Genomic DNA, 27968 nt, shown 5'->3' with positions numbered 1-27968 from the left:
CTAGATAAGGTAGGTAAGGTACCTAAGCAGATTGGTCGCTAGCTGGTAGCTCGCTTTTTGTATAAGGTAAAGTACCGAGTTGCCAAGTCACGTTCTAGGTCTAGTCTAGATTGTGCATCCCTCGCCCAGTGACATTTCTTTAGTGTCATTTTATAGTAACTCTACTCCCCTTCCCTTTTCTCCCCCTAATTTGCCTTCATATCCCGATTTTTGACATTTACTTTCTAGACGACAGAGCCAACCCAATGATCAAGGTCCCTTATCAAACCCCGAGGGTGCGTAACCCATCGGCCGGTTGAAGAAGGAAATATTTTGAGATTTTATCTGAAGGGCGAAAAAGGTTGACGTATGGTAGATATGCACTTTCGCAAGTGACACTCATGGCATTGGGCCGGGATAAAAGAAACGATGTTATTCCGTCGAAATAGGAGAACGAGAAGAAGAGAAGAAAGGACCCCAGTGTCGAGGGCATAGATAGGGTGGTAGGTAGTAAGTAGGGTAGGCATTTCACCTTTGTGCAGCCCATTTTGGGGCCGATAATTACCTAGGCAGGTAAGTATCTAGCACCCGGCAGGCAACGGACGCCAGTAAGACCGATAGGCTTGCCAAATGTCCGAGCTGGAACCGGGAGGCTCGAGCCGTTATGCTGTGACGTAACTCATCTCGATTGATCCCCATTATCCCGTGCTGGAATTTGCCTGGTGGAATGGCTTATCCGGCGCTGTACAGTGTAGTGTAGCAAGAAAAAGAAGGAAAAGAATAGATTACCGAGTACCAATCGTCGTTAACGGCCCCACAAACGATCCGATCATCAAGGGTCGACAAGTGAAACTAGAATAGACTACGTAGGCAAAGTGGGGACAAAATTAAATTGACCGCCAACAGGCCAAAATCGTGACTATTGCACTCAGTTCTGTATATTCAGAGCGCCATAACTTCATCATTTCTGCCTCAAATCTTTCAAAAATGGCTTCAAAATGGACTGAGGACGGATTGGTGCTATCTAGAGGATTTTCATGGCGTTAGGATCTTTATTATCTGATATAATAACTGTTGTAAATGAAGGACTTTTTCGCGTGTAATTTAATTTAGTCCCCCACTTTTGGTAGGGTAGTTGGGTAGATAGGTCCTACCTAGGTAAGGTAGGTACAAGGGGCTTAGCGTAGAGCTAAATATGCATGTCCGTCTCTTTTTATCTCTCGAAGATTTTTCTCCAATCCTTTTGCAGCCGGGGATTTACGCCGCACGAAAAGTAAAAAGGTTCAAGCAACTGGAATAAGAAAAAAAAAGAAAAAAAAAGACAAAGACCGCGCTAAAAAAGAAAAAAAAAACAGAGGCTGTCAAAATGTCAGCCCCAGTCTGTCTAATCGCTTCAGCCCCATGCCAGACATTACTCGTATCGATCCATGCTGAAAATGCCCGAGATCCCAAAACAATGCCCGCCTTGCAGCTATCGTAGGTTTGGCTTGCATTATATGCTGTTCTCTTTCTCACGGCAAAACGGTTATATCTGCTTGCTTGAATTCCCGAGGTTTCATGAGACTTGCGAATGTCTTTATGGAATGCCCATGATGTAGAGCAAATCGTCCCAAGGTTTTCCATTTTTGTTTCTTTCTTTTTCTTAGCCCTCATCCTTCATGCTTCTTTCGGGCTTCTGAAGCTTTTGACTAAAACGTACGCCAAAAAGAGGGCGATAGGTACCCTTCCCGCCACGTCGTCACACCAATCCCTTTTCAAACCAGCCTCCAAGGATCCCTGCCCAACTTTACTACAAGTACGTGCTACTGGCATACTACAGTATTGGAAGGGGGGGATCGTCCAGGGTTTCGCGGCCTAAACGCCTTCCATGCAATACGGAGCAAAGTAATACTTCGTACGTAGGCATCTCATACCAGGCTAGGCAAAAAAGCGTTTTCAGTACGAAAAAGTCATCCCAGCTCTTTTCCAACTCATCCGGGGCTTGCCACGTGCGGTTCGTCTTGCGATGGAGTATCCCCAGTTTCTAACATTGCCATGTTTTTCACCTTTGGGGGGGGATGCCCTGTTGGATTAGGGTCTTTTCCCTTCCCCCCGGGGGTGGACACATGGGCATTGCATGGTTTACCGTTCGTTTCGGTTGCCGGTTCTAGCAGCTTGCACACACCTTGGTTGGCATGTGCTGCTGCTGTTGTTGCCCCAAAGGGTGGAAATAAAAGAAGAGACTGAAAACATAAAAAAAAAAGATCATGTCACTCTGAGATGAATTTTCCGCTAGGAGCCCTCAGCAACTTGTGACAAACTCAAGAGAAACCACTGCTCCCCCCAAAGAAGACAACACATCGTGTACCAGTAGGTAGTACAAACTTAGCTCCCTTGTTTACCATCACCTCTTTGCCGGATTGCCGGTTACGTAGGTTACCGGTAAGGTCTGGGTTCTGGGGGCTCTTCCATACCTCTAGGTATTACGATGTAAGGCGCGAAAACAAGCGCGAACGCAGTTCCTGAGGGTGCCCTCCTCAACCTGGCATCTACGTAAGTCTCTGTATCACGTTGCCCGTTTACTTGTCAGTTTAGGAATCAGGAGAAGACTCAAGTCAGTCATCGAATTTCGTCTCAAAAATGTGACTCTTGCTTTTTTTTTTTTTGGGGGGGGGGGGGGCGCTTTTTGTCAAAAAAGGTTTTGTTTGTCTTTGTCACTAACTTCCATTGGGCAAGTAAAGAGGTAGCATACGTAAGTAGGGCAAAAGATTTTTTTCTCTCTCTCAACCCTCTGGCGTCCAATCCCAGCTTTTCGCCGTAAAGAGCTCCCTGGCCATCCGATCACTTGCCATTGCGCCTTCGAAGCGTAAACGCTGGTCACCGGCCACGGACCTGGTGTACCGAAACACATTTCCATCCTCTTTGCTCTCTGCATCCTCGGCAGAAGGCATCCACGAGGTTGCGGCCCGGTTCTTTTTCCACGCACTCCTGGGTATCGATATAACATTTGAAGACAGCATTGACTTTATGTATTCCACGATGGGAAGTATCTTGATCCGCAGGCCGCACTATGCAACCAATGATGTGAGCCTTACCTTCCAAGTTGAGACCATCTACACCGACTCATGTTTTGGGCGTTGGTTTTTTTTCTTAGGGAGGGGGGAGTGGTGCAGACTTACGTTTGTATGATTTCGGTCGATTTGATAGCTCGTAACTTGAGAAAGGAGCGATATGATGTGTCCTATATCGGTGGTGGCAGAATCCTCAATAGTTCCCAGGGATGCAGAGGAAAAGTCGACAAAGAACAGCAGTTTCTTGTGCGCCAGAAACTTCACCATCTGCCCGAGCTGAAACGAATCGCATGCCGGGCTGGAGTCGTATCCGAGTCTGCAAACCTGTGTGCGGGACGAGTAGAGTGAGAGAAAGTGTCTTTGGACCGAGGCCAGAGTATCAAGGATGCATTCCCTGCGCAGTTGAAGTTCATCTTGGAATAAGAAAAGTAACTCTTGTCAGCCAGGTGGACTAGAAAAATATCATCCATTTGTTAAATGTCGAGTTCTTTTTTTTCTTCTTGTTTTTGCTTTGCTCAAGCGACCGGCCTTACGTTCAAGATCATCTGGTAAATCCCACCAGGAAGGCAAGGTTTCTTCGTAGCCATCGTCATCTTGGTCCGCACTGGCCTGTATCCAGCGTTTTGACCCGTACATAATCAGCTCGCGCGTAGCAGCATGCAGCTTTAGAGGCTGGTCCAACAGCCAAGCGGCGAGGATGCGCTGCCGGAGAACCTCCTCGTTCTCCAGCCGCGGGCCTCCAATCCCGTTTTCGTCATCGCGACCTCCGGCTTTTATCTTGGAAGCCGGCCACTTGAACTTGAGCTCGGAAGACAGGTAGCGCGACACCGGGGTGACGCAATCGAAACGGTCGGCCAGGACGGCCAGCGTCACGACGTACAGCATGGTCGGCGGCTTGGTCGTCGCCTGCGCCCCGTGCAGGATCCGCAGCAGATCCGCAAACACGCTGTGGCGATGGGCGGACCGGGTGGCGTCATCATCGTCGGTGATCTCGACGGTCGGCAGCTCCTCGACGTCGTCCACGTCGGCCGGCTTGACCCCCCGCAGCGTCAAGGCCTCCAGGGCATGCGCGACCTGGCGTGCCTCGGTGAACGGGCCGGCCTCGTCTAAGAGGGCGCGGAAATACTCAGAGTGTTTCTTGAGCACGCCCAGGTCCGCTCGATAAGAGTATGTGACCTTGGGACTTTGAAGCGGCACGGGCTGCTGCTGCTGCTGTGTCGCCGAGGCTGGCGGTCGCTGGCCGGGCCTGGGTTGAAGGGATCTTTTGGCTGCTCTGATTGCCTCCTTCGACGTTAGGAAAGTGACCCGTAGAACAACGTCCCCTTTGGAGGCGATTTTAACGATGCCGTCGTCAGGGGGCGGGTCAGGGCCATTTTTGGGATCGGCGCTTGTCGTCTTTGCTGTGTTTATTGGCTTGGACGGCGGACGGGCACCTGCTGGCGCCATTGGGGTTCGGATTGGATGCTGACAATCGGCCTCAACAACAATGAGCAAAATCACAGTCTTATGCACGCGAATTTCGATGTAAACATCTAGCAATAGCTGTGTTTCTGAATAGTTCGTGTAAATTGGTTAGAAATTCATCTTATTGTGGCAATGTTGTCGAGTAGCGTGTCATAAAGCGAACCGGGAATTTGTCCTTGACGTAAAATGCCCCCGCCAAAAAGGGCGAATCACTAAAATCCATCATCAGTGGCTTGCAGGTTGGTTTAAAACAGACACAACAAAAAACACATCGTCGTCCCCACAACATAGGTAGATATCTGCTGGTAGCACTTGTTGGCATACGAAACATTGGTAAGGATTTAAAAATAAGCAGGCAGTTCATAATATCATATTCACAAAATAACACTGTACCTACGGTATACCTCACTCAACCCTATACTTTTTAGGGACAACGCAAGCGCCATGCTAAACAACAATCGCAACAAAAAAAAAAGGTTTCTAATAAACATGGACTTACTTAGTCCCACTACTACATACAGACCAATGAACACTCAAGCAATTCATTATTATGGTCATGTCCATTTCGAGGCCCGGGGAGACACCACTGCGTAAAACAAGTGTAACTACCTACGGATAATAGAGCCAAGCCGTTTCTGGATTCTATTTACGTTTGTTCTAGACTAGTTCTAGTTCTTATATCCGAATATATATCACGGAAAAGTACCTACCTTATCTCTGCATCGACAATAAACTCACACTTGGCTAATTCTGTAAGCTCCGTACCGCTACATTACTCGAACCCAACGGCTAAGGCAGAGAACATCACGTCGTATATGAGATAACCGAAACCAGGATGACCCAACTGACTCTCTTACAGTGTTGCTCATGGCACTCTTGTAGCAGAAGACAGTACTACTTAGGCTGCATAGCCGCGCAGATGCGGCCAAAGACTTTACAAATATACCAAGCATCAACGGCAATATTGTTGAAGGGATATTCAATCGCCATGGTATTTTCGCTACGGCAAACGATATGCTGAGCGATACATATTCTACCGTAAAATATTAGCAAGTGGTTGACAGGGGGATTTATGAAATAAGTAAGGTACCTTAGGTACCTACGTGAAGCGGAGAGAATGGGGTTTCCCTCGTATAAGCTACCTGTATAATTAGATCTGCATCGATATAGATATAGATAAGAGATAGAGAAGAAGAAGAAGAAAAACAAAAAGCAAAAGTTTACATTTTCTCCCATTTATCCTTACACTGTCCATTTGTTTATTGCAAGTTCTTAATAGGCACGAGGCCAAATTAGTCGGGAGGCTTCGCAATTCAGTGCCCATCGTGCTGCTCGGTGCCAGCTGGAAATCTCGGGTCAGTCTACAGCCGCCTCCAGCATGGCCGGCGCTGGGACTGTGGGCTACTTGGGCAGTGAAAGACTGAATCATCTTGTGACAAAGAGCATTACACTCTTCATGTTCGAGTCGAGGCCTGATATTTATGGGATCAAACCATCAAGATGCACCCGAGCTGGACAGCTAATCTCTGCCCATGATACCTGCAGGTCCCCGGTGCGCAGTTGTCGTCGGCGTTTGTCAACAATTTATTACCTGGAAGCTGAGCCGGACCAGAAATAAGTAAGACCCGGTCTGGAAATCTGACCGAAGCAATCCAATGCTTTCATTAGCTCTAATAGATACTCGGTTAGAATAGGCAACAAGACGTCTATAATTTCTAATTTCAGCTCAAGTCATTGTGTATAAAGCCAAGTGAGGAGACTCGGGAGACCTCATCCTGGCTCCTCACACCCTAGCTTTGGTGAGGTTGCATTGAGTTTACCGGGCCGTTTTAGCCAGTGGAGACGCCATGCACTTGCTCAGCATACGTCAGCGGGCGGCTCCACCCACTGTTGCTGCATATTACAGGGCAACGTACCATGGTCAATTTCCCTTGGGTGAGGTGCAACCAACATAATTGCACAGTGGCTTAGGTGTATCTGGGAAAGCTGAGATACCAAAAGCAACCCAACCCAAACCATCCCAACCGACCGATCCGACCACGATCCAGATAAGCAAAAATCTCATCGGAAACTCCAGGCACGGGTTGATCACCGTCGACAATCAAGAAAATCTCATCCACAGGCCAGGTTCACATTCATGCCACTCAACAAACACGCAATTTCGACTGCAACCCAATGGCTCCTCCATTACGTTCCTCGGCTATAGCGAGAGCGAGAGTCGGAGCGCCGCAGCAATGGACATCCAGGTCGAGGCAGTCAATGCCGATGAGGAATGCCACAACACACGACGACCCCAACACCGACACACTCACCGCCATGATGAGCTTCATCTCCACGTTGGTCTACGCTTCGTCACATAGCTGCCGTCGTTGTCACCCTCAGTCGCACTTCCACCTCCACAGAAGACATCGGGTGCCAGTAGCTCAACGGCCAGATAGGAGCGACAGCTTCATCAGTTACATCAGCAACAGCCGCAGCTCTTTGAGCACCTCATACCAACAACGCCGCCACTTCCACAACTACTTCGTGACCCACCTCCCCTCATCCTCCGTCCACCCGGATCCTCGCATGCGCTCCGGCCCACACCACAAGCTCCCACGCAGCGCCTCAACGCCGCACACTCCCGGCCCGGACGAGGCCAGTCCAGCCGCCGCCCCGGAACCAATCAGGTCGCCGGCCGCTCGCGAGCTGACAGTCGTGCGCATCCCGCTGCGCAGCGCCAAGCACCACTTTGGCGCCCACAATTCGCGCGGTCAGCGCAAGTACAACGAGGACACCAACCAGGCCGGCACCATCGACCTGCCGGCCTTTGCGAGGCGTGTCCCCGTCAGCCTGTCGCGCTCTTCTGCCAGGAACACGGGTGAAGGGAGCGTCGCGGATAGCAAGAGCAGTGGAGATCCACAGATATTCTATTTTGGCGTCTTCGACGGCCACGGTGGCACCGAATGTTCGGAGTTTCTCCGGGATGAGCTGCATGGCTACATCGAGGACGCTGCCGTGCAGTTTGGGTTGGGGAGCAGTCTTCGCAGGGACTCACAGAGTGGCAGCGCCAACAGTAGTGTTAGCGGTGGTTGGGTTTCTGGAGATGAAGGGACCGACGCAAGGCAGCACGACGACAAGAAGCGAGGGGTGGACATGAAAGGACCCGAAGACGTTAAGTCGCGTATGAACATCCCCGAACCTAACCAGGAGGGTCGCATCGTTGGCCGGAAGCCTCCGACGTCAGAGCCGATAGAAAGTGTTGATCCCCAACCGGTAACTGCAGACGTTCCGGCAGCGCTACGGCTCGAACGTGAACTGCTCAGCGAATACAAGGACACGGTCGGGGGCTACTTCCGACGCTTCAAACCTGCCCACTTCAGTATCACCAAGAGCTCACTGGACTCAACCTCAGACCCATCAGCCGATGCGGGCGAGACACCAGGCACGGACGTCACCATCGAGTCGGTGCTGACCTACGCCTTCCTCCGGGCCGACCTGGACTTCATCACGGCCCAAGCCCGTAAGCCGGACCCGGATGACCCCAAGCTTGCCGAGTCGCCTGTCAACAACGACGAGGTCCTCGGTGCTCCCCATCACGTGGCCCCAAACTCTGGGCGCCGACACCGCATCGGCGGTCCCACGCGCTTCAAGGGCGGCTCGACGGCTTCGGTCGCTCTCATCTCGACTCCGACGCCCGCCCCCTTCTGGCAGCCGTCGGCCAGCAGCACCCTCCTGGTGGCGCACGTCGGCGATACGCGCGCGTTGCTCTGTGAGACGGCCACGGGTCTCGCCCGCGCTTTGACCTCGGACCACCACCCGTCATCACCCGCCGAGGCCCGGCGCCTTAGCCGGTTCCTCGGCTCCAGCGTCGCCACCGACTCGTTCGGCGAGGAGCGCTTCAGCGGCCTGGCCAACTCGCGCGCCTTTGGCGACCTGCAGAGCAAGCGCGTCGGTGTCTCGGCCGAGCCCGAATTGTGCCGCACCGAGATGGGCCCTGCCGAGTACAGCTTCCTCGTCCTGGTCAGCGACGGCGTCTCGGGCTCGCTGTCGGATCAGGAGATTGTCGACGTTGTCAAGGAGGCCAAGACGCCCGAGCAGGGCGGCCGCGACGTTGTCGACTACGCCACAGAGGTCTCAGCCGACGGCGACAATGCCACCTGCCTCGTCGTGCGTCTCGGCGGTTGGGAGCGCCGGAGCGAGGGTGGGCTCGGAAGCCTCGGCACCAAGGAGATACGCGATATCCGCAGGACCGAAGCACAGAACCCAAGAGGGAGGAGAAGGTGATAGGCCGGCCGTAATGATACTTCAACTCTGGCTTAAGAGGAAAACTGATCTCGCTGGACCCGTTTGCTAGGGCTTAGCAAGTGAGATATTTTGTTATTTACATAGAATAGACTTGGACTTTGACATTGAACAAAATCGCAAATAGAAGAGCCTTTATTTGTTTATTCATTTTTGTTGTTTTAATTTGGGTGTTGAAAGGCGGATCAGGTTCAATTCCTACCCAATCTATCTGGAGCGAATAAAAAACCCGCTTGACTCTCCCCACTATTCAGCCCCTTCTTCATCCTACTCCGAGTACCTTGATATTCTCAAATCCCATGAACAACATTGCAAAGGAAGCAGCCCCCCCCCCCCCCCCCCCCAATTGTTAATAAAAGAACCCGTTCTCGACCATCCCACTCAGTACCTCTGGCCTGGATACTGTCCCCAACCTCCCTGGTGTCCATGAGGAGGCTGCTGTTGGTACGGCGGCTGCTGGCCGTATGGAGGCTGTTGAGGATATGGCGATTGTTGCGGGTATGGCTGCTGTGGCGGGTATGGTGCCGGCTGTCCGTACGGCGCCGGCGCTTGTTGATATGGAGCTTGCTGCTGGTAAGGAGGCTGCTGCCCGTACGGAGGTTGCGGTGGGTACGGTGATTGTCCACCGTATGGGGCGCTGCCATATGCAGGCTGAGGAGGATGTTGCTGGTGCTGCGGCTGGTATCCCTGGGGTTGACCGTAGGACTGCGGCTGGCCAGGCTGACCATAGCCATATGTCGCAGGAGGTGCCGGCTGGTTATAAGAAGGCTGAGTGTCTGCCTGCGGCCGGGTCGAATAGTCGGGCTCCGGGGGCGCTGCCGCTCCTGAAGGCCCGCTGCTCATGGCGCCCATGTCACGAGTCTTGACCTGAGACCAGAGAGAGCCTGAGACTTTGCCATGTCCTCCCAGCTCCCGCATAGCGGCTGCGGGGAACCCTGTAGGGCCATGGGCGTGTCCGTCGTGTCCACCGAGAGACTTGGTCGCCGTTTGGCCGTTGGCGAGGACGTGGTTCTTGCCCGCCTTGACACTCTCCGAGGACAGGAGACGGATGACATGGTGAGACTCATTAGACCACTTCCTCACTGTCTCGAACATCTGTTTTTGAATATCGATCTGTTCATTGCGAGCTGCGGGATGGTGAAAGGCTCGGATAACGTCGTTGACGACCTCGTCTACAGGCACGCCCGGGTTATCCCATGCGAAAAGGACGCGTCTATGCAGCAAACAGAATATGTTAGCAAAGGTTTCCGAGTATAGTTCTAATACCGATCTTAACACAGGTCAAAAATATATACTCACGGGACAACGTATTGAAGCACCGTCGACGCAACACGACCGGCGCAAGAGTTCAGGACGTTTGTGAAGTGGTCTTTGCTCTGGAGAATTCGTGTGAGGTTAGCAACTCGGCTATGTAGACGCTGCATGATAGTGGCGTATCATTCAAATTGAGACTACTTGCCAGCATGGAATGCGTTGGGTTAGAGCATGATGGATCCTTCCATGGCTCAAGCTGGGAATTTGAAGAGCTGGCAATCACACCAGACGAACCATCTTTCAAAACCTTCGACACACCATTGATGATGGGGCGCACAAACGGCGCCAGCAGACCAAGAACGAAAGCAGTGAGAGTTTCACCGATACGTTCGAGCAGCTTCTCCATACCAGGAATCTTGGAGATAGTGTCGCTGATAGCTCTGACTATCTTGTCCCTGAAAGCAAGGATAGGATAAATCTTCTTGGCTGTTGCTACAGCATCGAAATCAGGACTCATTCCGGGGACTTGGTTGGCCCGGCTCAGTGTTTGGTTCTGTTGATCCTGAGCAGCTGACTCGGCTTGAAGAGCCCTGGCCTCACTAGCGAATCCATTGCCGACTCCGGGAAGTTTGTCAATGAGTGATATAAAACCGCTGGTACTGTCCCCAGAGGATCCAAACAACGATCGACTCCCATCACCTGCGCCCGGCTTTGTTATGTTTTGTGCTGAAATCAGAGCTTCGTTCATCTCGTCAACTTCAGACTGGGTTAAATTGTCCGTGGCCTCGCTTTAAAAATAAAAATGTCAGCTCCCAATGCTAACAAAGTCATCAATACCTACACGTCCACGGGCTTCACTTGGTCGATAAGAGCAAGACTTACCCAATCACCGAATGCAAAAAGTCAACCGCTCCGAATGTACCTGCATTTCCAGTTAGATACGATAAAGACAGCCGATATGACCCAGGGATGGTTTGACGAACCAGTCACAAGAGGATACACCCGACGGCCATTCAAATTGATCTCGGTCGAAGTACCGCAGTGAGGGTACACATCATGGTTACCAAGCTCTCGTAAAGCCAGCTCACAGTAGTTGGAGTGTGCCGAAAAGTCCTGCAGTTCGAGGTGGGCGGGTCAGAGCTGGGGATTGGGAACGAAAATTACGCCCTCCAAAACCAAATCACATACCTCCATGCAGTGCAAAGCCTGCCCAAGACATCTCAAAGCCTCACAGAGATCCTCCTCCTTTCCCGACCGGCTGCCGTGCGTATAAACGCGACCAAAGTGGATGCAGCGAGCAAAACTGAACCTAAGATAGCCCACACTAGTAGCCCAGCCACCGCTCTCGTTGGCGATGTAGTTCTTCATTCCGGTTCGGGGATCCACTTCAAGCTCGCGAGGATCGACGGGGCCGCGAAGCCGAGGATCAAACTCGCGTGCATCCTTGCCGTCGCCATAGCCAAGAGGGTTGTCGATGTGTTCCTCAGGTCGGTACACTCCGAGGCGATCTGCGGTCACTTCAAATTCTGCCGTGGCGTAACCAAAAGAGAGGAACGAAAGGACCCAGACCAAGATCCTGACAGTCTCCGCGTTGACTCCCTTCAGACTTCCAACATCGACAGCTTGAGAGTAGTCTCGAAGCCAGTTGCCAAAGTAGACGCGTGAAATGTTCTTGGAAGACCATTTCTTCCCTTTGAGGAATAGGAGAGTCTGAAGCATATCCTCAATATCTGGCACAATGAAGGTACAAGTCAGTCGCAGCCGACTATTTTCGGAGCCTTGGCGTTTTCATCGCGCAGGGAATACAGACCTCCATGTCGCCAGTTGTGGCCCTCAACCTGAGAGATGGATGGGATGTTGCCGGCGCCGAATGCCGCCGCCTTTCCCGGCATCACGACGAGCACGATGCCCAAGACGAGCAGCACGGTGCCCCATCGCACCTGCGATATAGCCATGATAGGCAATGTTGTCTTTGTCGCTCAATAAAAACCAATTCGTAGGTAAGTAGTGATACGCTCGCGAATGTGAAAGTAGTCGGGATTTTTGAATAGGGTAGGCTCCTTGACACTCGAGCAATGAAGAAGCTTCTAGTTGTGAAATGCTACCTTAACTAGGACAAGGCTGGAGGAGTGAGTGGTAACTTAATTCAATGGTGGGGACGTCAAAACTACAACTACCCAAGATGCGCAATGGATGTAATACAACAGTTCAGGCCTGCTTACGACGAGATGACGGTGAATGCTTCCAGCTTTAAGCTCGACTTCAAGCAACCATTCACTTGATTGGCTGCCTAAGGCCTACATACACTACAAAGCTCTAATAATTGAGCAATCGTCAACATTGCCACCAATAGCTGCACAGAGTTGGATGTGTCTTTGCCTCACTAAACACAAGCTTGACAAGTAGAGTGGTGGGTGTTGCTGGTCGGTGCCCCGCCATTTAGCGTTAGTCGCGGTGGAGGGGCTTTGTGTATAGTGGTAAAGCTGACAGGGAGGGAACTACTGGTACGGTGGAGTCCAACCCCAATTACCAGCTTGGCGGCCCGATCGTGTGGCCGTGGCATTGCTTAATTGCGATGATACGGTCGGTGTGTAGAAAAAGTGCGCGTTCGGCAACAAAAATAGCATAGGTTTCGAGATGATTCGAACTTACACCTAGGTTGTCGCCTGTCAATCGTGCATTTTCAGCTGTCTGTCTTGTCACTCAGGTTACTGGAAATTTTCTCTTCATTGCGATTTTGCCAAGATATTCACATCCGCCCCAGTCAAATTAACCAGTCGCCTGATTTTCCACAGTGCCACACTTTGTTGGGCGGGTGCGATTTACTACGGCAGTTTTAATGGGCAAATTGAATGCCCAAGAAATGAAAGTGGTACCACTTGACGGATCCTCCACGTTCCCTTTATCGGCCAGATAACGCCACCCTCGCCCGTTTTTTTGCGCTAAGTCTCATTTCACGCCCCATCGCGACGGGAATTTTTGAACCCCTATTATCAGTCGCAGGGAGCTGCTTCTTCCTCCAACCCTATTTAGAACGTTCACTGCCTGCTGCTGAATTTATTCCCCTTCACCGCATCAGGTGCCTTCTTTTCATCGATATTGCTTCAGTGCTGTCCTGGAGATTGATTTTGGCTGCACACAATACAGTGCCAGTCTGTATTCTACCCTTGCAGCCCGATCGATCTGGTGTTGACAACACCATTTCACAAAACGTACCCGCATAGAACACAAGCCAACATGCCGTCGCTCACACTCCCATCATTCACACAGGCCGAGGTTGAGGCGCATAACACGAACCGGTCTTGCTATGTCACAGTCGGCCAAAATGTTTACGATGTGACAGACTTCCTCGACGCTCATCCCGGTGGAGCCGATCTAGTCCTTGACTATGCTGGAAAAGACATCGGTGCCATTCTGAAGGACGAGGACTCCCACACCCACACCGAAGCAGCATACGAGATTCTCGAGGAGTCTTTGGTAGGCTTCCTCAAGCCGGACAAGAGCTTTTCCAACGGAAAGGCGAATGGCAACGGTGCCGCCAAGGGCTCATCTAGCGGTGTCGACACCCCCGAGCTTGTGGATGCCCAAGGACGCCCAGTACATCCCCGAACGGGAATGTCTTGCGAGGAGGACCTGAACAAGGAGACGGACTACACGGGAGACTACAAGAAGCACAAGTTCCTCGATCTCAACAAGCCGTTGCTGATGCAAGTATTCCTTGGAGGCTTCAGCAAGGAGTTTTACTTGGAGCAGGTCCACAGACCCAGGCATTACAAGGGTGGCGAATCTGCACCTCTTTTTGGAAACTTCTTGGAGCCGCTGAGCAAGACGGCTTGGTGGGTGATCCCCATTGTGTGGCTGCCGCCAGTCGCCTACGGAACATATCTCGCCAGCCAGGGCATCGAGAGCAAGCTCAACCTTGCAGCGCTCTGGTGCTCTGGCATCGCTCTATGGACGATCATTGAGTACATCTTGCATCGTTTCCTGTTTCACCTTGACAAGTATGTATTCCCCGGACCCGGAGCTCGCCTTATTGTCCAAAAAACAGTCACTAACAGATGCTTGCTTTGTTTACAGGTACCTTCCAGACAATCGCTTTGCAATTACCCTCCACTTCCTTCTTCATGGCGTTCACCACTACCTCCCTATGGACAAGCTTCGTCTTGTGATGCCTCCAACCCTGTTCTTCGTCCTGGCGTTCCCATTCTGGAAGCTTGCACACTTCCTCTTTTGGTACAACTGGCACGTCGGCACGGCCATTTTCTGCGGTGGTATCTTTGGCTATATCTGCTACGACCTCACCCACTACTTCTTGCACCACAAGAATCTGCCTCTGTGGTACAAGGACTTGAAGAAATACCACCTTGAGCACCACTTCCTCGACTACGAGAATGGCTTTGGTGTAACCAGCCGCTTCTGGGATAGGGTATTTGGAACCGAGATTGTGCCTCTTGTCAAGACCAAGTAAAGAGAAACAGGATATAGTCATCGCCTCTTTTTGGTAGTTGACTGCTTGGTTACCTTTTTTTTTCTGCACCTGTATAATATTAAGGGTGGAGGCGTTTCTTTTTCAAGTATAGACTTTTCAGCTGTTATAGCAGCTTAATGAGATATCAGGAATACACTAATAATGACGAAGAACATTGGAAGAATCTCGTCAGATTATTCATCGGATGACGGTACTGATATCGATTACTGGTTGACATGAAATGGTGAACGAGTCTTGTACTGGTTTTGCCGCATGGCTTTGTGGCACTCGCTATTAAACTAAAGTTAATATTTAATGTCTATCAATATTTACGCCACCCAAAAACTGAAGAAAGAGTACGGAAGCCGCTTCTATTTCTAGAACGAGAACTAACGTAGAACTAAGTAGGAACACTGCCTAGGTCTTACCGTAGGTATCAGCCAGCCAACCAACTTCTTCCACCTCGTTACTCGGTTCTTGAAGCGATTGGCTGACTAGGTGCAAAAACCAGCCACTCGCAAAGCCATCAACACATCCATCGATTAGAACTAGAACAGACCCTGCAACAAATGCCAAGCCAAGCACGTGACCCAGTCCAGCAAATGGGTAATTACATCTTAGCTTAGCCTGATTTCCGCAGTCACGCCGCGACGCTGACAGAACGGCGGTAATATTTTATTTTATCAGCAACCTGGGGTTATTCGCCGATTTTCTCCCGTCCATCCCCCACTCGCTCGCTCTCCATTTCCCAACACGTCCGCGTCTTATTTTGAAACCCAAAATCGAGAAGCCATCCCCCGTGCACCTTGGGTCCATTTGCCACTTGTGTTTTTTTTTTTTTTTGTTAAATTTTACTGCCCCTCTGCTTGGACAGTTGTCCTCAGTAGCCCGACAAAAAAAGAAGAGAAAATGTCACATTTGGACGTAGAAGCGTTGTTGGACGCCGCAGCTAACGGCGCGGACAGTAGCAAGGACAAGAAGGCCACCTCCAATGGCGACAGCCACACGAATGGCGACCGCAGCGAACGCGGTGATCGGAGCTCCCGTCACGACCGGGACAGGTCCCCGCGCGACTCCTCGCGCGACCGTCGACGTCGCGGCAGCCGGACGCCCAAGAGCGAGGCTGACCGGACCCCCCGAAGCGACGCGGGCAGCAGTACTCATAAAAGCAGGCGTCGCAGCCGCAGCCGCGACAGAGATTCTCGCCGCTCGCGTCGTCACAGGGGAGGAGAGGGCGACTACTACCGCGGCGCCCGCTCCCGCTCCCGCTCGCCGAACCGCTACTACAGACCTAGGGATAATCGCCGCGACCGCGACGACGACAGGCGCGGCTCGCATCGCGGCCGAGACGACGACCGCCGACGTGCCCGTAGGGGTAGCAGGTCTAGGGACCCCAGCCCCCCTGCGCTGACTGAGGATGAGCGTGATCGTCGTACAGTGTTTGTTCAACAGCTTGCCGCTCGTCTACGTACCCGAGAGCTCAAGGAGTTCTTTGAGAAGGCTGGTCCAGTTGCTGAGGCTCAGATTGTCAAGGACCGCGTCAGTAACAGGTCCAAGGGGTAAGTTATTGCTCAGGCTGTCACTTGTCCTGAAATTTGTGTCTGTGCGCGATAGCTTAACTAACAACCTGATGACAGAGTCGGCTACGTTGAATTCAAGACCGAGGAATCCGTTGCTGCTGCGCTTCAGCTCACTGGTCAAAAACTCCTAGGTATCCCCGTCATAGTGCAGCCGACCGAGGCCGAGAAGAATCGTGCCGTCAAGACGGAGTCCACCGGAACCCAGCAGACTTCGGTCCCATTCCATCGCTTGTACGTTGGCAACATACACTTCAGTATCACTGAGCAGGACCTCCAGAACGTTTTTGAACCTTTTGGTGAGCTCGAGTTTGTTCAACTTCAAAAGGACGACAGCGGCCGTAGCAGAGGCTACGGGTTTGTGCAGTAAGTCTTCTACAACCGGCTCATTTTCTGTCGCCAGCCATCTTATGGGCTATGTGCCTGTTCTCTGCCAAGCTGACCACTGTATAGATTCCGTGACGCTACCCAAGCTCGTGAGGCTTTAGAGAAAATGAATGGGTTTGATCTAGCAGGTCGTCCCATCCGCGTTGGCCTTGGCAACGATAAGTTCACCCCCGAATCTACGGCCAACCTGCTGCGGGGATTCCAGGGCCCCAATGGACAGCAGCAGTATCAAGGTTCCGCGTTCTCGGGATCTGGTGGTAGAGGAGCTGCCGGTCAGCCTTCCAATTTTGACCGCGCTGGGGGACGAGACAACGACAAGGGTAGCGGCGCCAGTGCTCTGGATGACACTGACGTCGCTGGTGTCAACTTCAACAATTTTAGCCGAGATGCTCTCATGAGAAAACTTGCAAGAACTGACGAACCCTCCACCACGCAACCTGAGAGACAGATTCTCAAACCCAGAACTGAGGTTAAGCCCCTGCCTATCAACAATGTTAACCAGGCCAGTCGCTGTGTGGTACTTCACAATATGTTTGATCCTGCCGAGTAAGTTTTTAAACTGATACCTAGTCCTGCAGAATTTGGTCAAGGTAATACGTACGATTCAAGTACTGATCAATTTTTTTGCTTTTACAGAGAAGAAGGCGACGACTGGGTCAAGGAGCTTGAAGAAGATGTCCGGCAGGAGGCCGAGGAGAAGTATGGGCATGTTGTGCACATTTCTCTGGACCCCAACTCGCAGGGCGATATCTACCTAAAATTCGACCGAGTGCAGGGAGGCGAGAACGCCATCAAGGGTCTCAATGGCCGCTACTTTGGCGGCCGTATGATTACTGCTGCGCCTGTGGTAGACGCATTCTACAGCAGTTTGTTCTCGCGCACAAAAGCTATCTAAAACACTAATTACGGCCATGACACCAGAGCAGTGCACGAATCCCAACCGACTAGGTATGTTTGGTGATCCCTTGGCCATGTTTTGATGTACTTGTGCTCACTGTAATGGATATTGCAGGACATTAAAGATCCCCTTGTTCCCAAATATATGGTTGAGCTTTCCGACAAACGTTTATTTCACAGTACAGTACCACACAAGATGACGGAGAAATCTCTCATCCTCACCAAAAAAAAGAAAATACTAGGCTACACCACGAAAACCATACAACCACAGACACATTCATACCGGCCCCGATCACGATCTCGCAAGGTCCAGCCACCCCCAACGCATGCGACGGCAACATTAGGCACGGCTCGGTTACACGCTTTTTGACCTTCTCCCCAGAAGACTACAAAAGGCTTTCGCATCCCTTGACGGTGCTGATCCATGCTGATGACTGGCAAATAGGCACATATCTCTCAGTTTGGGAGGAGAAAAATGTTTTGACTACCTCCAAAATTGTTTGAGGTTCCGCACAGGCGTTGAGGTTCATTTTATTATTATTTTTAGGCTCGAATAGAAAGACTATTAGCAAATACTCCCCAGAAGCTTTGAAGCAGAAGCTTTGGCACTTCACCATTTCTTTGGTGAGCTTGCCCCTTACGCTCCCTACCCACGCCTCTTCGCTGGAATTGGCTGGCACTCTGACTTATAGATGGCAAGGCATCTGGCCGGTCTCGAATGGTAGAGTTCGGCCTAACATGTTGCGCTTGACGACTATCGTTTGGCTCAGATGCATACTTTTCGCGAGTGCGTGCGTGCGTGGTCCATGGTCGTGCCCTTTTTTTAATGCTGGTTCCCTGGCGGGAAGATCCACCTCAGATTTGCATTATAGCCTCGGAGCATCAAATTTCGTAGATTTGAAGTTGATCGCGCTGTCATAAAGCAACTTGGATGCACTTGTGCGGCATTTGGGTCTGGAGAGGGTTTGCTAGCCTCAAATCTGCCAGCTCAGGTAACCTGTCTGATATGTTCTAGATGGTGGCATGCGAGACCAAGGTACAACAGAGTTTTGGGCTGGATAACAGCAGCGCACGGGTAGACCATGATATACAGCCAGAACATACAGTCACGTAGTTCTCGAGATATTCACGGGTCGGCGATAGATATCCTTTATGCCGCTTGATGGCATTACGCTGTTTGGGTATTTGATCAGCAGCATGCATGTTCTCCAGGCTGAGAATTCATCTCAAATGCCAACGTAAACGTCAAACACACAATGCCAGACGCCTGGGGCGAATGTTTTGACCAGCTCAGTGTGCTCCAGAGCTACCCGTCGGGGCAGGTCGTCACCATCCGAAGCTCTAGCTTGGTCAATGTGGCTTGTGATCAGCGTCTCGATCTCCTTGCCACGCTCTGAAATGTCGTGGTCGGCCACGTTCTCGTGCAGATGAAGCCAGCTCCCCTCCGTGCTGCGGACGATATCCACCGCCCCTTCCCAGCTCGGCTGGCTGGCTGGCAGAAATCCGCAGTTGACGTGAAGCACATTTTTTGAGAAGCCCACCCCGTCGTCCGGAGAAGAAGAGCGCAGCTCCCTCAGCCTCCTCGCGGCCTCGACGTTGCTCTCGAGGAACACGACGATGCGGTCGTCGTCGTCTATCAGGTCGGGCGTCGGCCTGGCCAGGTCCCGCCTGCCCCTGACCACCTTGATCTTCCACCCGTTGCGTCGGGCGCCCCTCCTCAGCCCCTCGACGCTCCACGGGTTCACCTCCCAGCACAGGACGCGCATGCCGAGCTTGGCGTACGAGAAGACAAAGTACCCGATGCCCGCGTAGAGGTCCACCGCCCAGGGCGGCGCTGCTGTTGATCCTCGCTGTGGAAGGGGGCGGGGGGTGGTGTTGGCGGTGGTGGTGCCTGGTACCATGGACGAGCTTTGGTCGTTGTCGTGAAAAGCCAGCAGTCGTGCCTTCTCCTTGACGTTGCCGCGGCTGAACATTGTCCACCGCGGCGCCCACGTCTGGTAGATGCCGTTTTGCTTGGTCGAGACCCACAGGGCGAGGTCAAAGTCCCGGTCTGAGATTGCTTCCTCGACTTTGTCGTCGTTGTCCCCGCAATCTCGTCGCGGCGGCTGGGGGGAGCGGGCTAGCAGCGCCTCCCCCGGGCCAAAATCCCCATATAGGATGCGCAGGCCGCTGGGGCTGCGCAGTATGTTTTCCCGCGGCGATGCGCCGTCGCCTACTACACACATTTCTCCTCCCGGCGCGGATGCGTCATCGCCACCACCATCAGCACCTCCAGGAAGGTTGAGCGGGATGCCGTCGTTGACGGCCAGGTGCGTCAGGGGCTGGGGGGACTTTGACGAGAGGCCGTCGAGGATGCCGCGCCACAAGGCCGACAACAGCCAACCATCACTGCCGTTGCCGGCGCTTTTGCCATCATCATTGTTACAGTCAGCTAAGCGCTCGTCCAATACCACGCGCCAGTCATCCGATGCAAAGCTGCCGCTGGGCAGCAGAGCCATGGGCTCGTAGACGACCCAGCGCTTCGGCGCCGAGTCGACCAGGGCCGTTGGCGAGACGGCGACGGCCTGCAACCTCTGGGCGACCTGGGGCAAGGCTGTCCATCTCTGCACGGCGACCGAGATTGGGTTCCCGGCTTTGGGCTTTTTGGGCCTTGGAGGCCGCGAAGAGTGAAGGTCTGATGGTGTGGTGGGCAGTGCTGCGTCGTCTTGGGTGGTCATGATGGATGGATGATGACGCTTTCAGAGGGTGTATGTGTGTCTGTGGGTGGGCGGGTTGGTGGGTCAAATTTTCACTTTGACAATCTGAATTAAATTTTGGAACTGGCTGTGATTTTCCTTGCCCATCTCGCATCTTTTTACCGGCTATTTGATACAAATCTAACCACAAAAAAAAGCTACAGTCTTGTAGTGAGATTTGTATCGAGATTGTTTCTCGTCATAAAATTGATCAGGAAACAATCGACACAAAATGCTGACAGATAAATTTTGTGAACTAGCCAGAGTGGGGGAAAAAAGCCATCACCTCTTCCACATCCCATCACCCTCCTCATCTAGCTCATCTTGCCCGGGACGTACGGGTGCCCTGCACTCAAACCCCCATCCACCGCCCAGGCCTGGCCGTTGACGTATGAACTCTCGTCGCTGCCCAGGAAGAGGGCGACGCGGGCGACCTCGTCAGCGTGCGCGGCCCTCCTGAGCGGGTTGAGCTGCCCGACCTTCCTCTCGTTGCCCTTGGCCCTCGCCATCTCGAACAGGGGCGCCGTCATGCCCGTCTCGATCAGACCTGGACAGATGGCGTTGACGCGGACGCCGGTGCCCGTGAGCTGGTACGACAGCGTCTGGGCCATGGACACGACGGCGGCCTTGGAGGCCGAGTAAGGCGTCGGCCCAGCGTTGGACCGCAGGCCCGCCACCGACGCCGTCATGATGATGCTCCCGCCTGAGACCGACTTGCCCCCACCGCCGACCTTGGCCATGGCCGCCGCGCCGTGCTTGGCCGCCAAAAAGGGACCGAGCGTGTTGACGGCCAGGCAGCGCATGAAGCCCTCGGCGTCGACGTCCTGGAACATGGTGGCGGGGCCAACGATGCCCGCGTTGGCGAAGAAGACGTCGAGGCGGCCGTAGCGGGCCACGGCGTCGTCGATGACGGCCTTGACTGCCGCCTCGTCAGAGGCATCGAACTGGCGGACGTGGACGTCGACATCGGGGCCGTACAGAGACGTAATCTCGCTCTTGTGGGCCTCGAGGTGCGAGTCGTCAAAGTCGCACAGGTAGACGGCCCGGGCGCCGTTCTGGGCGAACTGGTGGGCCGTGGCACGGCCGATTCCCATGGGGGAGTTGGCGCCTGGTGTTTTTGTGTTAGTAGTGTGAAGAGCCTTATTTCCGGAGGGAGGGTGCATGTCCAGTTTGGGCTGTTTTTGATGTTGCCCAACCTACCTGTGATTATGACCACCTTTTCCGCAGCCCTGGGTGCTGTCGACTCTCCCGCTACCTTGACGAGCTTCGGTAGACTTGCCGACGACGATGCATCGGCCGAGCCGCTTGCCGACACTTGGCGGCTGATGGCCTCTAGCCTCCGGTTTGCTGTGTCATCCGACATTTTCCTCCTTTTTAACGACTCTGTAAAATATAATTAAACCAAAAAAAACACTGGTTTGTCTCTCTTATTTGTTTCTTGGAGAGCCTTTTTCTTCTCCAACGCTGCTTACAGAATGAGGTTGCTGCAACAATCTCACCCTCCGTACTCCTTGGTTCTTTTGTATGGTTGTATCTAGCAAGTGGGGTCGGCAGTTTTTGGGGTTACCGAGGTTCGCGCCTCTTAAAAAGCATTTTGCGGGCGTCCAGTCCCAAGTTCGTCTCTTGGATCCTTTGCCCCCGAGTTGGTCTTGTCTTGGCCCGAAAGAGCTTGTTGGTTGAACTTGTCAAACAGACATCAGAATACTTCTTCAAGCTCTAACGGTTTGATTTTTTCCTTACTTGGGAAGTCTGGGTGAGAGCTGGAGTGCGAATCAATCAATCGAGCCAAAGATGCAAGAACGATCGGTCCCCATTTTTTTTACGCCCCGGATTCACGATCTGTGTTGCACACCTCAGACAGACCTAGGTAGGTAGGTACCTAGGTAGGTAGGTACCTAGGTAGGTAGGTACCTAGGTAGGTAGGTACCTAGGTAGGTAGGTAGGTATCCAAGCAAGCCAAGATATATCTCCAACATACTATCTCGATATTGCGTAAACGTGAATAATATATTCATAATACCAGGATTCAAGGTGCATCCATACTCCCTGGCCATTGTCGAGTTTGCCACGACTTCACAAGCCGAGGACAAGCCACAGAGATTCTGTAAAAGATGTGCACCCTCGAGCCGTGACTGGCGGGCGGCCCAGCTGCACTGCCCCATCGAGACTGACGTCGGTAATTACTTGGGCAAGCCATCCGAGAACCTGTGAGGATTTTTTCTTGGTTTTCCTTCACAACACACCAACCAACCTATCCATTCACCATACCACTTACTCAGTCTCACTTTATTCATTCCAACACTGATATAGAGACCAGTCGACTTTACGTTTTTTTTTTTTTTGCCCAAAAGGGCCCATCTCACCAGCTTCTCTCATGGTCGGCGCGCGACCTGTTGTCTTCCCATATATCATATTCTCGCAGGTCTCCCACTTAGGAAAGAATACAGGCTTTTCTTTCCGTCTGCACACCAACCGCTTTGGATAATTTCTTCCGGGCACCCGGCTCGCGTAATGAACGTTCCAGCAATAAGCTTCATCCACGCAATCGCTTGTTTGTCCGGGCGGTCTTCTTGAGACAACCCCTCCTCTCGCAACACTCCGCCGGCTAAACATGACATGGCTCTTCAGTGTCTGACAAACCGTACACAACCCGCCTTCCACTTCCGTTGCATACCTGCCCTTAGGTACTCGTACCAACTTTACAAGACTCAACCGAGGGAACAAATATTTTGACAATCTTGTTGCTTAAGAAGCTAGAATCTTTCGTCGCTATGCTCGATCCTTATATATGTGACATGTACGAGTCTGGTCAACCTTGACACAGCTAGGTATGTATGTGTCCCAACAACTGGAAAGGAAAAAAAAAAACAAGAAACAAAAAAAAAGCAGAAAACCCCTCCCAAAATCAAGACCATGATGAACCCCTCCGACCGATCCTCCGAAGACAAGAAAATTGAGCACATGATGAGGATATAAACAATAGTGTTGGTACAAATTTTTTCATCCACTGAACCAACCTGTTTCCACAGGTCCTCAACTCTTACATTGATTTCATTACCAATCCTTCTATTCCCCTACTGAACTCTGGGTTCATGTTCATTGCCTCCCTGTTTTCTTTCCTTCTCATCTCGTTTCTTCTCCAGTCCAGCTCTATTACCCTCTTGGGGCAAACCCCTATCATGTGCTGCGCGGCCTTCACTTCTCATCTGCATTATCAGAGAGACTCGTTTCTTCGTCAACCCATCGCCATGATACCACGGGTACCATCGATGAGGCGATGCTTCAGAAGGGTGTTGAAGCCGGGAAATATAAACAAATAAAGAGACGCAGAATGGAAACACAAGACGACGGGAAACAAAGAAAATCCGCCCAGGATGCCTACAACCCCGCATGGGATGGAGGCGACCCTGAGTTGTGGTGACCTCGGAGGTCATGAGATATGCCGGGGTATGATGATGGCGGTGGTGGGTGATTATTACGAATAAGGTGTTCGGCGATGCGGACCAGCTGGAGTGCCACTTCTTTCCAAAAGAAGTCTCTAACGAGCGTGTCCCCCCGAAGACGGCGACAAAACACAACTTTTTAGCAATCGCATTGACGCTTTTCTCCCGCCGCAGTCTCGAGACTGCAGACAGGCGCTTTATGGTCGTGAAGGAGGCTATGTACAATCGACGCGCTGGGTGCTGTGGAGCCCCTGCCGCCCGGGTCAGGGGCGACGCTGTCGATCACATGGTATATATCGACAAAATGATATGCAAACATGCTCGCGAAGCAGAAAGAATGCAGCAGGAAAAAAAAAAGGATTGGCAAAACAAAATAAGCCTGATGCCGTCCGCCCAGTGCGGCAAAGCAGAGTAATAGTGGTGGTACAAGAGGCTTCGAAATGCCTGGATTCGATATTACAGATATCGGGTTGAACGCACAGCGGATCCGATGGTAGTCGGCCGGGCACAAGCTAGTACCAGTTCGCTGGGTCGATGATGACGAGAGCGACGCTGTTGTTGTCGTCGTCCCGGTGGTATTCGCAGTTGGTCGTGGGGAGTCCAAGTCTGCGACTTGCTGGGAGGACATTCCCTCGGATGCAAAGCCGGTGCTTCACATGTTCTCGATCCTGGCGCTAGGCATCTGGAGCGAAGTGTCCTCGAACTCAGCCTTCATGCCGCTCCATGGGTCGTAGGCGACAGACCCATATGTCTGCATTTGGCCCATGGTAGTGACCTCGACTGGTGACTGATAAACACCGTTGTACCATCCCTCCTCGGCGCCGGTTTGGGCTTGGTGCGCGAACTGCTCGTGGACATTCGGTGCTGCGTGGGTCGGGTGTCCCTGTTGCGACATCTGGGGCATCGCTTGCGGGTATGGAACCATCGGGGTCTGCGCCTCGACCGGAGAGGTTGATGCGGCGTGCGCGGCGTGGAGGGCGTAGGTCGCAGCCTGGGCCTGGTGGGTGTAGTAACCGTCTTGGGCGGTGGGACTCCTGCCAGATCCAGCCGAGAAGCTGCTGGGGCTGCTCTGGATCGAAGATGGCATGGCTGACGGCGCGCTGGTCACGACCTCGAGATTTAACCTGCCGTCGACGGTCTGCTGCCTGGGAACCTGGTGGTGGTATGACTGCTGGACGGTGTTGGTGTTCATGGTGGCAACGCCAGGATTGCTCTGGTCAGTGACATAGTACGGTTGTGTTGGCACACCTGCTGTCCTGTGTACCATGTGCATGTCGGGGTGTGCGTGGTGGACCTGTTGGCCATGGTACTCGTGGGCACCTTGCGATACGGTCTGTCGGTGACCGTACTGCTGCTGAAGGCCGAAGTGGTTCATCTGGCCGAAGTCGGCAAACGATTGAGCGCGGTGGAGCGCGTGGTTCGAAAGGCCGTGTGCCATGGCGACGCCGGCAGGTGCCCATGACATGGTGGCGCTGCGGGGAGTGGGAGGCGACTCGCTGCCAGAGTCTGAAGTGCATTCGTCGAATTCGGAAGACAGACCACCACGTTGATGTGATCGCCTTTGGTGCTTGACCATGGTGGTTTTACGGCAGAAGCTACAGGCAATGGGGTCAGTGTCAAGCAGCGGGGAGGGTCTCGCTGGGTGGACTCACCTTTTGGCGCAGCCATCGTGCGAGCACTTGTATGGTCGCTTGCCAGTGTGTATCCTGCGGTGCCTTGCGAGACTCGACGACTAATCATCGTCAGCACCACTCTCAATCATACTCGGGGCGAGTCAACATCCAGGTTACTTACATCTGAGAACCTCTTTCCACAGCCAATGTGCTGACATTGGTGTGGCTTCTCTCCCGTGTGGGTTCGGATGTGGACAGTCAAGGCACTCCTTTGGATGAAGCTCTTTCCACAGCCGGGGGTTATGCACGCGTACGGCCTTTCATTGGTGTGTATCCTGTAATGCCTCTGAAGGTCTGACTTGCGGTTGAAGCTCTATAAAATGGGAGGGCGTTCTTGTCAGTCAAAGAGTGCCCAAGTGGTTGGACGGTGAGGAAGTCCCAAGAGACTTTTCGACAGTGGAGGATAGTGTCCATGGGTCCTCGAGGTTCTCGAGGATAGGGGGTCTTGGATCCGAGTTCAGGGTACTACCGCCTGGCGGAGACCAGGAGTAGGAGGAGGACAGTGTTGGGAGTGGCGACGGCGGCGGCGGCGACGACGACGACGACGACGTACCTTGTTGCATGCTTGCCAGTCGCACTGGAAGGGGCGAGTGGCAGGCTCTTGGTCGACAAGCTCCATGAGTTCCATCTCTTTGGCTCAACAGTGGTTGTCTTGGACGTATGTTGTTCAGGCGACGTGAGGGACCCGAGGTGCAAAGGCAGGGTCGGTGCGTGAGCGGTGCGGTGCGACGAGACTTATATGTCGCTGCTCTCGAAGGCAGGGGATGGCAAGCAGTGACAGGGCTCCTGCAGTTGTATTTTATGGGGAGGGAGACAAGGCAGGGGGGTCCTTCGAGGGTGGTCCGACGGGGGTCTGGAAGAGGGATGGTACCCCTGTCCGGAAAGAAGCCCAAGCGTGATCTACCCAATGCAACCAATGGAGCTGGGTTCGAGCGGCAACTCCTCCCACCAAGTGTGAGCCGCAGGCCGGCAGGACAAGCAAGCGACTCTGCAGTGCAGTTTCGCCCGAGGACGCGCACGCAATGAGATTGATGGGATGGAATATGAGAGGGTGGAGGCAAATATGTGGATTAGGTAAGATGATGACGGATGTTGGGAAAAGCTGGGTTGTTGTTATTGTTGTTGTAAGTCGACCTTGGATTTCTTCGTTTCGTCCCGGGGAAAGCAAATCTCCTCGGTTGTACTGGATAAGATGTTAGATTCTGCTCACTTCCAAAAGCCGAGAATAATAAATATTAAGAAATATCGAGCGAAAAGCAGTATTAGAGCTTTGGGCGGAACACAAAAATATTAAGGAGTATTAATATTAGGGGGAGGTAGAGAGAGGGTCGCCGGTACACACAAGCTGCAGAAGTGCCGGACTCCTCGATGGGACCTGCAGAAGCGGACGAGCGGTTCTTTATGGGGGAACACTGAAGTGTTTACTCACGCTAAAGATGAAAAGCTTCTGGCGCCAGTTCTGTGCGGCTAGGTCGGATCTAGCCAGGTCAAGAGTAGCCCAGAAAGTGAAGAAAGTGGTATTCTAACTCTGGATTCGACGGGCCGGCTTTCAACCGAACAAACAAAAAAAAAAGTCGATGGTAAATTTCAGCGATCTGGTGGTGCAGATTGGAAGTTGCAAGCCCGGGCGGAACTGGAGGCTCCTAATGTTTCAAAAGTATAAGTGCAGTAGAGCCGGCGTGTGTTAAGTTCCCGAGACTAAGAGCGAATAGGGCAAGGTCGAAGATGGTTCTGCTGCTTTCGAATCTCTGAGCGTGCAGGCCGGCTAGTAATTGGCGTGCAAGTCCAATCCTTAGTCGATGACCGAAGCGTGCCACCCAGAAGCGATGGAAGATTTCTCTCGGAGGTGATCAACACGAGGCCGCGCAGTCAGGTGTTTGTTGCTTGTGGTTAGATCCCAGACAGCTTCTCGGCGCTGCCCGCTTATATTCAAGCTCCTTGCTTGGTTCTGCCGATACCTCGTAGTTGGACCTTCGTACGCAACCAGTCTAGCTTGGAGACGTTGATGCAGGAAAGCAAACCAAGTTCAAAGCGCCGGAACACCGCAACGGCTGTTGGAGAAGCAACCAAGGCCAGGAATAAAGACTACTCTAAAATAGGACACAGTTGCTTTCGACCGTTGTTGTCGTTTTGTATCTGCCGTGATCCGTCGACGCGCTTGTTTTATAATCAAGAGGGAGAGGACAGTAGTCGTCTGTAGGGACTACCTTGGTTGTATATTGTCCGGGGGTGGCGAACAAGATGGAGGACACGAGGTTAATGAGCGTGACTGAGGATGACAATGATGACAATGATGATGAAGATGCTGACGATAGATGAGGGATGGTGGTGCTGCACCTCCCGGCAAACTAAGCAGTCTTAAGTGAAGGCCCTTTGGAAGAGAGCGAGGTGAAGAGGTGACAATTTTGTTATGTACTCAATAAGACATCGGAACAGCCGCCGTATGCAGGGGTGGGTGAACCGATATGGCGTCTGCACACCCTAGCAAAAAAAATCACGACTATGGATGGTATCATATCTGCATGGAGCAGACAGACTCACTGAAGACAGGCGGTACAAAATGGGAGATGCAGCAGCATCGAAAAGGTTCTTTCCGTCCTGTGCTGGCTTGAGTCGCTGCTGGTGGGCTTTGTGAGGGTTGAGTCGTTGAAATCTGGGCAATGGATGGCTGGGTCCTTGGATGGAGTCCAAGGGGACCAGGTGGGTGCCGATGTAGCTTCAGCTTCTGTGTACCTGACACTTTTGAGGGGGTGCACA

General features: G+C 52.6%; 10 protein-coding genes across 10 annotated transcripts; 5 read left to right on the top strand and 5 right to left on the bottom strand.

Annotated features, from left to right (window-relative positions):
- Positions 1-428: 428 nt before the first annotated feature.
- MGG_17728 (uncharacterized protein) lies at positions 429-652 on the top strand (the record flags this gene model as incomplete). Its single annotated transcript, XM_003719902.1, has 2 exons — positions 429-493; positions 565-652. Coding segments are annotated over 2 exons (153 nt in total), but the record flags the coding sequence as incomplete, so codon positions are not given.
- Positions 653-2529: 1877 nt separating this feature from the next.
- MGG_12100 (uncharacterized protein) lies at positions 2530-4679 on the bottom strand. Its single transcript, XM_003719901.1, has 3 exons — positions 3563-4679; positions 3138-3442; positions 2530-3026 (listed from the first exon to the last, which is right to left on the bottom strand). The coding sequence occupies exons 1-3, from the start codon at positions 4473-4475 to the stop codon at positions 2742-2744; spliced, it is 1503 nt and encodes a 500-aa protein (XP_003719949.1). The 5' UTR covers positions 4476-4679; the 3' UTR covers positions 2530-2741.
- A 1762-nt stretch (positions 4680-6441) lies between these two features.
- MGG_03918 (protein phosphatase 1K) lies at positions 6442-8911 on the top strand. Its single transcript, XM_003719900.1, has one exon. It carries the CDS (start codon positions 6669-6671, stop codon positions 8757-8759), a length of 2091 nt encoding a protein of 696 aa, XP_003719948.1. The 5' UTR covers positions 6442-6668; the 3' UTR covers positions 8760-8911.
- Positions 8912-9101: 190 nt separating this feature from the next.
- MGG_03919 (HET-C protein) lies at positions 9102-12205 on the bottom strand. Its single transcript, XM_003719899.1, has 7 exons — positions 11842-12205; positions 11220-11761; positions 11015-11144; positions 10914-10953; positions 10237-10819; positions 10077-10153; positions 9102-9990 (listed from the first exon to the last, which is right to left on the bottom strand). Exons 1-7 carry the CDS (start codon positions 11984-11986, stop codon positions 9159-9161), a joined length of 2349 nt encoding a protein of 782 aa, XP_003719947.1. The 5' UTR covers positions 11987-12205; the 3' UTR covers positions 9102-9158.
- Positions 12206-12973: 768 nt separating this feature from the next.
- Positions 12974-14791, top strand: MGG_03920 (inositolphosphorylceramide-B C-26 hydroxylase). The gene is made up of 2 exons (XM_003719898.1): positions 12974-14032; positions 14109-14791. The coding sequence occupies exons 1-2, from the start codon at positions 13269-13271 to the stop codon at positions 14497-14499; spliced, it is 1155 nt and encodes a 384-aa protein (XP_003719946.1). The 5' UTR covers positions 12974-13268; the 3' UTR covers positions 14500-14791.
- Positions 14792-15137: 346 nt separating this feature from the next.
- On the top strand, positions 15138-17959 carry MGG_12101 (RNA splicing factor Pad-1). Its single transcript, XM_003719897.1, has 5 exons — positions 15138-16058; positions 16137-16442; positions 16530-17009; positions 17100-17411; positions 17476-17959. The coding sequence occupies exons 1-4, from the start codon at positions 15409-15411 to the stop codon at positions 17356-17358; spliced, it is 1695 nt and encodes a 564-aa protein (XP_003719945.1). The 5' UTR covers positions 15138-15408; the 3' UTR covers positions 17359-17411; positions 17476-17959.
- Positions 17960-18275: 316 nt separating this feature from the next.
- Positions 18276-20077, bottom strand: MGG_12102 (tRNA wybutosine-synthesizing protein 2; the record flags this gene model as incomplete). The annotated part of the gene is made up of 5 exons (XM_003719896.1): positions 18276-18371; positions 18465-18533; positions 18647-19210; positions 19259-19629; positions 19786-20077. 5 exons carry the CDS (start codon positions 20075-20077, stop codon positions 18276-18278), a joined length of 1392 nt encoding a protein of 463 aa, XP_003719944.1.
- Positions 20078-20119: 42 nt separating this feature from the next.
- MGG_03921 (3-oxoacyl-[acyl-carrier-protein] reductase) lies at positions 20120-21832 on the bottom strand. The gene is made up of 2 exons (XM_003719895.1): positions 21296-21832; positions 20120-21203 (listed from the first exon to the last, which is right to left on the bottom strand). Exons 1-2 carry the CDS (start codon positions 21456-21458, stop codon positions 20410-20412), a joined length of 957 nt encoding a protein of 318 aa, XP_003719943.1. The 5' UTR covers positions 21459-21832; the 3' UTR covers positions 20120-20409.
- Positions 21833-21886: 54 nt separating this feature from the next.
- MGG_17727 (uncharacterized protein) lies at positions 21887-22306 on the top strand (the record flags this gene model as incomplete). Its single annotated transcript, XM_003719894.1, has 2 exons — positions 21887-21962; positions 22119-22306. 2 exons carry the CDS (start codon positions 21887-21889, stop codon positions 22304-22306), a joined length of 264 nt encoding a protein of 87 aa, XP_003719942.1.
- Positions 22307-22812: 506 nt separating this feature from the next.
- MGG_14931 (zinc finger protein 32) lies at positions 22813-25993 on the bottom strand. The gene is made up of 4 exons (XM_003719893.1): positions 25765-25993; positions 25333-25524; positions 25191-25270; positions 22813-25133 (listed from the first exon to the last, which is right to left on the bottom strand). Exons 1-4 carry the CDS (start codon positions 25837-25839, stop codon positions 24191-24193), a joined length of 1290 nt encoding a protein of 429 aa, XP_003719941.1. The 5' UTR covers positions 25840-25993; the 3' UTR covers positions 22813-24190.
- Between the last annotated feature and the right edge of the window lie 1975 nt (positions 25994-27968).

The sequence above is a fragment of the Pyricularia oryzae genome, chromosome 6 (assembly GCF_000002495.2).
Source record: "Pyricularia oryzae 70-15 chromosome 6, whole genome shotgun sequence".
NCBI lineage: Eukaryota > Fungi > Ascomycota > Sordariomycetes > Magnaporthales > Pyriculariaceae > Pyricularia > Pyricularia oryzae.
This window is presented reverse-complemented; position numbering and strand designations above follow the sequence as displayed.

Coding starts and splice junctions, on each gene's coding strand:
- MGG_14931 (XM_003719893.1), bottom strand. CDS start 25,839: ATGGAACTCATGGAGCTTGTCGACCAAGAGCCTGCCACTCGCCCCTTC. Junction 25,525..25,764: donor ACTGGCAAGCATGCAACAAG/GTACGTCGTCGT, acceptor CCCATTTTATAG/AGCTTCAACCGCAAGTCAGA. Junction 25,134..25,190: donor CACGATGGCTGCGCCAAAAG/GTGAGTCCACCC, acceptor CATTGCCTGTAG/CTTCTGCCGTAAAACCACCA.
- MGG_12100 (XM_003719901.1), bottom strand. CDS start 4,475: ATGGCGCCAGCAGGTGCCCGTCCGCCGTCCAAGCCAATAAACACAGCA. Junction 3,443..3,562: donor TTTACCAGATGATCTTGAAC/GTAAGGCCGGTC, acceptor TCTTATTCCAAG/ATGAACTTCAACTGCGCAGG. Junction 3,027..3,137: donor TCGACCGAAATCATACAAAC/GTAAGTCTGCAC, acceptor TTGGTTGCATAG/TGCGGCCTGCGGATCAAGAT.
- MGG_03919 (XM_003719899.1), bottom strand. CDS start 11,986: ATGGCTATATCGCAGGTGCGATGGGGCACCGTGCTGCTCGTCTTGGGC. Junction 11,145..11,219: donor AGGCTTTGCACTGCATGGAG/GTATGTGATTTG, acceptor CTCGAACTGCAG/GACTTTTCGGCACACTCCAA. Junction 10,820..10,913: donor TTTTTGCATTCGGTGATTGG/GTAAGTCTTGCT, acceptor TTATTTTTAAAG/CGAGGCCACGGACAATTTAA.
- MGG_03921 (XM_003719895.1), bottom strand. CDS start 21,458: ATGTCGGATGACACAGCAAACCGGAGGCTAGAGGCCATCAGCCGCCAA. Junction 21,204..21,295: donor AAAGGTGGTCATAATCACAG/GTAGGTTGGGCA, acceptor CAAAAACACCAG/GCGCCAACTCCCCCATGGGA.
- MGG_03918 (XM_003719900.1), top strand. CDS start 6,669: ATGGCTCCTCCATTACGTTCCTCGGCTATAGCGAGAGCGAGAGTCGGA.
- MGG_12101 (XM_003719897.1), top strand. CDS start 15,409: ATGTCACATTTGGACGTAGAAGCGTTGTTGGACGCCGCAGCTAACGGC. Junction 16,443..16,529: donor AGAGGCTACGGGTTTGTGCA/GTAAGTCTTCTA, acceptor ACCACTGTATAG/ATTCCGTGACGCTACCCAAG. Junction 17,010..17,099: donor AATATGTTTGATCCTGCCGA/GTAAGTTTTTAA, acceptor TTGCTTTTACAG/AGAAGAAGGCGACGACTGGG.
- MGG_03920 (XM_003719898.1), top strand. CDS start 13,269: ATGCCGTCGCTCACACTCCCATCATTCACACAGGCCGAGGTTGAGGCG. Junction 14,033..14,108: donor TTCCTGTTTCACCTTGACAA/GTATGTATTCCC, acceptor CTTTGTTTACAG/GTACCTTCCAGACAATCGCT.